Source organism: Camellia sinensis, chromosome 6 (genome assembly GCF_055761805.1).
Source record: "Camellia sinensis isolate YWXY chromosome 6, ASM5576180v1, whole genome shotgun sequence".
NCBI lineage: Eukaryota > Viridiplantae > Streptophyta > Magnoliopsida > Ericales > Theaceae > Camellia > Camellia sinensis.
This window is the reverse complement of record NC_138966.1, coordinates 105,185,313-105,194,092: the sequence shown is the minus strand read 5'-3', so window position 1 is coordinate 105,194,092 and position 8,780 is coordinate 105,185,313. Positions and strand designations below refer to the sequence as shown.

General features: G+C 30.8%; 1 protein-coding gene across 2 annotated transcripts; it reads right to left on the bottom strand.

The window, feature by feature from the left end:
* Positions 1-1,572: 1,572 nt before the first annotated feature.
* On the bottom strand, positions 1,573-5,020 carry LOC145788744 (mRNA-capping enzyme subunit alpha-like). Of its 2 annotated transcripts, XR_014331746.1 has the most exons (4): positions 4,865-5,020; positions 4,435-4,551; positions 2,470-2,632; positions 2,319-2,339 (listed from the first exon to the last, which is right to left on the bottom strand). XR_014331746.1 is itself a non-coding variant. In XM_082873101.1 (3 exons), the coding sequence occupies exons 1-3, from the start codon at positions 3,218-3,220 to the stop codon at positions 2,166-2,168; spliced, it is 342 nt and encodes a 113-aa protein (XP_082729227.1). In that variant the 5' UTR covers positions 3,221-3,330; the 3' UTR covers positions 1,573-2,165. The 2 variants fall into 2 exon arrangements, 1 of the variants encoding a protein (XP_082729227.1); XM_082873101.1 differs by lacking the exons at positions 4,435-4,551; positions 4,865-5,020 and adding an exon at positions 3,216-3,330 and having other exon boundaries at positions 1,573-2,339.
* Between the last annotated feature and the right edge of the window lie 3,760 nt (positions 5,021-8,780).

The following is an 8,780-nucleotide window of genomic DNA, read 5'->3' as shown; positions in this document are numbered from 1 at the left end:
ACTCATTCCACAGCAAATGATATACCCTTTATGCATATGCATGCTACTTGCTTTCTAGGTAAATGATGTCCCTGAAGAAAACCCATTTGCAATTGAATCAGATTACAGTCTGAAGAAAGCCCATTTGCAGTACCAGATTTGGTCCATATGATATGCTCTAGGGATAAATTTCAGACCTAATACGACATAATACATGGGGAAATATAGTGATATCCTTCATGAACTTCATACACAGCAAATATCATAAATACATGCAGAAATATAGTAGAGTGGCATACCTATTCATTTTCTTTTGAAGCTTGCTGCCCACTAGATGCATCTGACACCTACAATATGTTAGTATAATGTGTTAATAATTTCCATATGTATATATGCAAATTGATAAAAACGTAAAATTCGTCAATTTGTAAGTATTGCACCTCTCTCAAGCTCATACTCCCAGCCATACCCTATGACTCTAAGAACAAAACACGTGCCGTTAGGTTCTTGATCATCGTAGTAAACCTAGACTCAACGTCTTGTGTCACACGCTGTGTGATCTCATCAATAAATCACATTTTTCAAATACATACTATCAACTAACTATGTTGCAATATTCTTTTGACAAAGCAATTGGGAATTTCCAAAGTAAAACATTTTATTGTTCGCCACATCATTTTGGGTTTTGGGTTGGGGGGGGGGATGGGTATGGAGTATTTTTCTATTTTCAAACACATAATATCACCTGAATATGTTCTTGTGCATAGTAATTAATATTTCCAAAATAAAATAGTGCAAAATCACTTTTCTTGACACACATTTCCTATGCACTGAACATTCCCGTGTTTGTAACTGATATTTCAAAAGTAAAAGAATGCAAAAATCACATTGTTTGAACAGTATCATATTATATTTAAAGTTCCAGATTTATTTTTTTAATAAAGCTACCAAAAAATAATCCTTAAGAACCTGGAATATAAGACCATCTGCTGTATGTGAAAGTCTTGGAATAAATTCCTTTAAAAGCTTAGTAACTGTAGACAGCAAATAAAAATCCTTTCTCCTCACCTGACAAAGCAAAATAAATAATCAATAAAAGAAAAGAATGCAATGATTGAAAATAGAATTGAGGGCAGTTAATGATCTCTTGTTCCCCCTTTCATACCCTGAATGACTCCAAGTCGTATCTGTAGTATGGATTTCTGCTCTTGTACAAAAAGTCACGCTCACTGTTTCGAGGTTTGATCATGATAAGATTCCATCTGTAACTGCCTCTGTAACTGACTCTGCATTTCCACAGTTCCCTCAGTCCAAGCTTCATTAGTTCACTCATTCCAAGCCTCATCAGTCACAGCAGTAGCTCAACGGCATCTCAATAGTTTACTCATCAGTCACAGCAGCTCCCTACTGCATCAGAATCAGCATTGATATGTTGTCTATCACAGTCCTATATTGATAGCAGTTCTCATTATAATATCTGTAACAGTTGTAAAGTTTGTTAATTAGTTAGAAGTGTTTGTTAGTGAATTAGTTAGTTAGTGTGTGTTAGTTATAAATATCATCTCTACTATAATGTAATCATTGAGTGCAGAAAGTAATGAAATAAATCTTCATCTTCCACAGATCACTTCATTTTCAAGTATAATCCACCGTTCACTGAATGGTCGCTGTAATGATGTTCAAAGACCAAATTATTCACCACCAGACAATTTAGAACCAAATAAGAAAAGGAGGGGGAAAAAAGAAGAAAAAAGAAAACAGGAACATACAACCACACATTAACCTACTATGAGATTCTGCGGAGTTTAGAGAGAAGTTATCAGGGAAATAATACTAAAGGACCAACTGTTAAGTCTTTATAGCCTATAGACACCTGACATTGTTTAAAAACTTCAATGCGTACTTTTACATTTCAGAGAAGGCTAACTATTCTAAGATAAGCAGCAGTGAGGTGAAAACTGCTTTTACGAAAAGACTTATGGGAAAAAACAAACAAAACAAAAAAAAAAAAGTCAAAAAGACTAACTGAACTACTCTTTGAGAATGAATGATGGATCCACCTGTTGCAGACCACATGCCTATGTTCTAGCATGGAGTAGAACTCCACATCAACATGTAATCAACAGATACTTGCAATTTAATAATATATGGGAGTAAAACTACATTATACAAGTAGAATAGCCTTTTCAATTGGTATAGCCACCATATATGATATGTCTAACCTCCATAATAAACACTTGGTTAATTGCTATCAGATCATAAATAAGGTATCTTCTCTCCTGCTTTTGCGTCTTTGGCTCAATGTCAATTACCATCTCTCCATCAAGTAATGTATAGTGGTGCGTCTTCTCAAATATACCCTGACAACAAACAACATACATGAAAAAGGCCATCTAACAATTTTTTTAATTTAATGAATTAATTGATTTATTTGGAAACCAAAAACATTCTTAGGATAGAGAATATGAATATGGCATATTGCACGATTACCTTATTTGTGCTTTTGCAAGGAAACCGCAACTCAACCTTTTGGAAACAAAAATTTCTATCAATCACGTAACACCCATCCCAAGTAATTAGCATCATATATCGTGTTCCATCAGCTTTCCATGTGGCATAGTAATATCGCTGCCTTAAAAGTTGTAAATTGTCCCTGAAAATTGAAAAACTAGTATGCAAACTTAAAATTTTGAAAATAATGAGACAAAAATAGATACTATAAAGGTAAAATAGAATTCAGTAGGGTACAATCCCCAACTCATCTAGGTAAAAGCAAAAATACACTAACTTCCACATCATCACTATTATTATGATTATTATGTCCCGGGACAAGAATAATGTGATTCCAAAAGCAAACTTGTGTTAAGTTTTCAACCCTCTGGGCAACCAAACATAATTTATTATTTCAAAATCCTCATTAATTACTAAATTCATAAAGCATCAATTACACATTTTGTTCCTCCTGACTAATAAAGCAAATCTTCTTTCACGAATTAATACAGCATCAATCAGTCCTAAGTTGTCAACTGCACATTTCTCTTTTTTCTTTTACATTTCTACTATTATTTAGAATAACTTTCTTGTGAGCAACTTCTAACCATTTACTAATAATCATGGAGTCTAATGCCATAAAGTGAGAACTTGTTCATTTACTTAGAGAGTATGAGGCATAACTGCAATTTTTCTTTGTATGAATTTGAAAATGGTGAAATGAATTTTGAGATCATGCAGCTTACTTCATTTATTTTTTGGGGTTGGGGGTCTGAGAGATGTTGGAGGAGTTGTGCAAAACTTGTATCTAGGAACATCAACAAATCATAGGACTGGATGAGGAATAACCTCATGAGAGGAATAACCACTCGTCATCTTTATTAGCAGGTCTATTCTATCTTAGTGTCCACACGTCCCAACATCTATACAATGGATTGCATAGGGGCAATATTGAAAAAGTTCTTTCTAGTATATTGCTGCTGCCTTTCTTGCAACTTTCATTCTTTTAGAACTATGTGGTATGGTTCAGCTACCTACCCGATTGAATTATTTGGCCCACTCATTATCAATGAGATCAAGGTACTTCCAGCAAGAAACATATCGAATAGTCGGAGCTCGGTTAGCTGAAAATCAAAATTTAGAACTACCAGCAATCATAAAGGACCTACATCTTAAGGAGTAGATGAAGTGAAGAAGTGCCAAAGTATAGCCAATCAAATTCATCAAGCCAAAATTCAAATTGTTTGCATAAACTTTTATTAGTAATCTTAACAACCATCCATTAGAAAACATGAAGAAAAAAGATAGATGCATATATATAAAACTATTGTCACATAAATTTTATCCCGATTGAAGTCACTTATAATGAGAAGAAGCTCTATTTCATACACAGTCTAAGTACAATCTAAGTGCCTCCAAGCCATGTAACATTTTAAAATCATCAAAGGGAGGGGGGAAAAAAAACAAACAAACAAAAAATAGCCTTTCAAATTACCTAATTCAGAGAATTCTTGATTCCATCCTATTTACTATTTTTTATTTTTGACAAGTAACTCAAATTACCAGACCAATTTTCTTCAATGCACAGTTAAGTCAAGACTTGAGAGTTCAATCACAAAGACAATTCACATTGTAGTCGAAGAATTTACAAAACATGATGATTGAATCGTGGAAGAATGGACGATAATAAGTAAAATCACAAAACTCATGTTAATCACGTGATTCAAAAAATTCACAATCATCGAGATTGCTTAGTCAAGCATACAAAGAGAGATTTCTCGCAGTTAAAAAAAGCTTGCTCGATACCGATTGTACAGTAGATAATACTGTACTCGTCGTCTCAGAGTAATCTGATTCGTTTGATGGACATAGAAATGGAATGTATGTATGTATATAGTTATACATTACATGGATATATATATATATATAGAGAGAGAGAGAGAGAGAGAGAGAAAGAGAGAGTACCGAAGAGCAGAGAAGAGAGCTGGATTACAGAGACATCAGATGGATTATAGATATCAGTGAGTCTAAAAGTTTGATAACATCAAATGGATTTAATAGTGAGATTGAATTTGCAATCACCTGCAAGAAAAACCATAGAAAACTTCATTTGACTAACGCTAGATAAAATTACAAAGAACTGCAATCGTAAGATTGTCATATCAATTTGATGAGCAAAAGATAACTAAATTAATCACAATAAACCAAAGAAATCTGATCTACAAAACCAGATCAAACACAGTTTCAAACTCAAATGAGAACAAACCAACAAAAAAATGTATTATTATAGTGCAAAAAATAAAAACAAAGGAACTCTCAGATACAAAACCAGATTAAGTACAAATATGAAACAAATCAAAACAAAAAACAGAGGAAATTTGAAGAGAGTTGGTACCTAATTTGTACACAATGCGTGATAGGTGAGCTTACTCTGCTGCATTTGAGAACTCCAAGAGACCTTTTCAATGCGGTCTACTAGTAGAGATAGGGTTTCTCTGCGATGAATCAAGCAAATTGCAGCGAGATATGTACACAGATACAGAGAGAGCAAGATTGTACGAAAGAGAGATTGAGAGTTCAAGAGAGAAAGAGAGATCGAGACAGAAATAGAGAGATTGAGAGATCGAGGGAGAGATTCATACTGATGGAGTCCTTCAGACAACGATGGGTACATGAGCGAGAGAGAGAGCGAGAGCAAGAGCGAGATAGAAAGCAAGAATGAGAGAGAGAGTCGAGTGAGCCTGCTAGGGCAAAACCAAAGGGCGCAAATAAATGAAAAATAGGAACCTTTTACTTCCTACTTGCGTTTCATCATGCTGTCGCGTTTTTTTTTTTTTTTTTGCCACGGCTAATCAAACAGTCGCAAAAAACTAGACGCAAAAAGTCAATTTTCTAGTAGTGAATGAAGTATTGATAAATGAAATTTGACCAGGCTAATAGTATACTTGAACGCAATTTATCAGCCTCAATCCCGTGACAAGGTTTTTTTTAACTATGTTTATGAATTTGCCAAATATTATGAAGCTGAATGACAAATACAAGTGATCTATCCAATTTTTTTAGGGTACAATTAAACTGTTGATCCTTCTAGTTTTAGTGAAATTTCACTTTGATCCGTCTAATTTTAATTTGAATCCTACACTTCGAATTTTGTTGTAACATGATCCCACTATTAGTTACTATTAGAATTTTAAACAAAAAAGACCATGTGCAAAATTAAATAGACTAAATTGGAATTCAAAAGAAATTATAAGAATAGTTGAAGTAATGAATAAATTATATTGGCGGGCACTATATATTTTTTTTTAAAAAGTTCCACTTTGATTTCTCTAGTTTTGCAAGTGTTATTTATTTATTTATTTTTCATGCACAATGTTAATGGCGCATGTTAGAGTGACAATATTGTAACAAAACTGAAAATATGAGATTTAAATTAAAACTGGGAAAGTTAAAGAGACACTTCACTTAAAATATAGAAATTAATAATTACAACATAAATTATAATTACATATAAATTGGTAAAGTGAGAAATAAACTACACATCAAATCAAGAGTTGAGTGACATTCATTGCCATTGCCATTGCCATTGCCATGCAAATTTGAACAATTAAAATGACTTTTTTTTTTTCTCAATTTTTTTTTGTGATTGGGTAATGAGGTGGTTTGAAAAGTAAGGAATACGTCTCGTTTGGGAATATGTTATTTTAGAATTCGTTTGAGAATTGGCTAGTTTAATTAATTTTTTGATTTTTTTATAAAAGATGTGTAAAAAATAGAGAGAGTGATGTGATAACTTAGTTTGACCTTTTGGTTAAAATATGAGGTAAAAAAATAGTATGTTTGGGATGATTTTATAAATTTTTACAAAAAAAGTACAAAAATAAAGAGAAAAGAAAATCCTTAACTTTTTTTTTAATATAATTTATTAATTTTTTGACTTTTTAGTAACTTTTAACTTTTAAACTAAAAATAGCAAATTGTCAAATGTGGCCGGGCTCGTTTAGCAATTGACTATTTTTGTTAGATTTTTGACTTTTTACAAAAAAAATATATAGAAAAAAAATAATATGACAACTTATAAGGATTTTTTAAATTTTTAACTAAAAATCATAGATCCCAAACAAGGTGGTGGCAAAGTTGATTTTTTTAAAATTTCGGTCTTGGTATAGCGGTCATACTACAATGACCACCATGGTCTCGTTTCCCACTTCCTTTTGGCAATTGATGAGAAGTCTATTTGATTTGGGAGAATTTTAATTTGGTGTATGTTTAAAAAAAAAATTACAAATAATTGATAAAATTTATATACATTAATAATTGGACATAAATTTTTTCATGATTTTGTAATATATTTTTTATGGTACCATTTATAGCTAATTTTCCCATTGGATTTTCTTGAACGTCTACTCATTAGCTGATTTTTAAAAAGAAAAGAAATTTATTTTCTTTAGCCAGTTTGGTTTGATATAAAACGAAGGGACAATTACATGACAGTGTGAGAGTGCAAAAAAAAAAAAAAATTATAAATTAATAAAAAATATTAATTATTAATATTTATATTATTTTTCACTTGTTAGTAAATACATTTTACTGACACCATGTTGAATTTAAAATAAAATAATTTAAGCATTAATTATTTAAATAGAATAGTTTAAATTTATAAATAATTATTTAAATATGAAATTTTATAATTAAATTTGAAAATTTTATCATAATATATTTAAGAGTAAATTACACTGACCTCTTTAAAGGTTTGGAGAAAATACAATAAGTTTTATACCTTTGATATAATTACATTGAACTTTTTTGAGATTTTAATTCATATAATACTTAATCCATTTTTCATCAATAATTTGTTAGTTATATGACTGGGAAAAAAATGATGTTATCACCTTTTTTACATGAAAATATATACTTTACATAGTTTAAATTTATATTTTTGTACCATCTGCGTACATTTCAGACCATTTAATCTCATTAAAAAAAAATTAATTTAATTATGTGAAACTTATTGTATTTTTTTTATAATTTTTTTAAAAAATCAATATAATTTACCTTATATTTAAAATAACAACATAATTATTACTATAAACATGAAATAAAATATACAAGAAAATGAAATAAATACAGAGAGATTCGGAGAGTGCAAACTACTCTACTATTGCTGCTCACATCTGCACAACAAACCCCTCATTTTCATGAGTTTTTTAATTCTAAAGAAGCATGAACAATAAACAAAGTGAAAAACGAGAAGGCAAGCACCCAAAACAAACAAGCACATTTGGTTGACAAGAAACTAACAAACAAAAATAAAACACCTACTAAAATGCACTTTTGGTGACTAAAGTTTTAGTCGCTAAAAGTAAGGTTTTTAGTCGCCGAAGCCTTTTCCCGACTAAATATTTTGGTGGCTAGATTTGTCGTGGAAAAACGGTCGGGGAAGGTTTTGGCGACTAAAAACAATTTAGTCGCCAAAAGTCCTATAAACGGATACTAATGTTTTAGTAGGGAAAAATACGAGGTATTGGTGACTAAATACTTTTTAGTAGCCAAAAGTCATAAATTGGCGACTAAATATTTAGTCGCCAAAAGTTTTAAATAAAATTAATTTTCATTTTCAGCGACTAAAACTTTTAGTCGCCCAAAGTATCATTTATTATTAGCTACCAAATATTTAGTTGCCAAAAAAAATTAATTTTCATATTTTTTTTTTAGCTACTAAACTATTTAGTCGCCTAAAGTCTCATATATTTTTTACTACTAAATTTTTAGTCGCCATAAAATCTTTGGTTTGTTTTTGGCTACTAAATTTTTAGTAGCCAATAAGTTTTATTTTGCTTTTTTGGCTACTAAACATTTAGTCACCAAAAAATTTATTTAGTGTTATTATTATTATTTTATTAACCTAATAATTACATAATTAAACACGTTTAAGTTCTACTAATCCATTCATATAAAGGGAACGAGTGTACAATTTGGTATTAGATGTAATACAAATCTAAAATCATTAAATTAAAATCAAATGAATTATCAAACCCCATTTTGGCCAACCTTGATGCTGTTTTCCCAGTCAACACTACCTCTCTTAACTGTTTGCATTCACAAGGCAATGAGAACTGTTAAAGGATCAAAATCAAAGGGATGAGCAAACAAAAATTATGACCGCCGTAAAAACATACATCAGAAACATCAATATCAAAATTATAGCTGTTCGGGATACCTTGAAACTCCATATATTAGGTTCTTGATGCAACTAAGCTATATTCTAAATATCAAAAATTAAGAACTTTAGAATATTTATAATAATAATA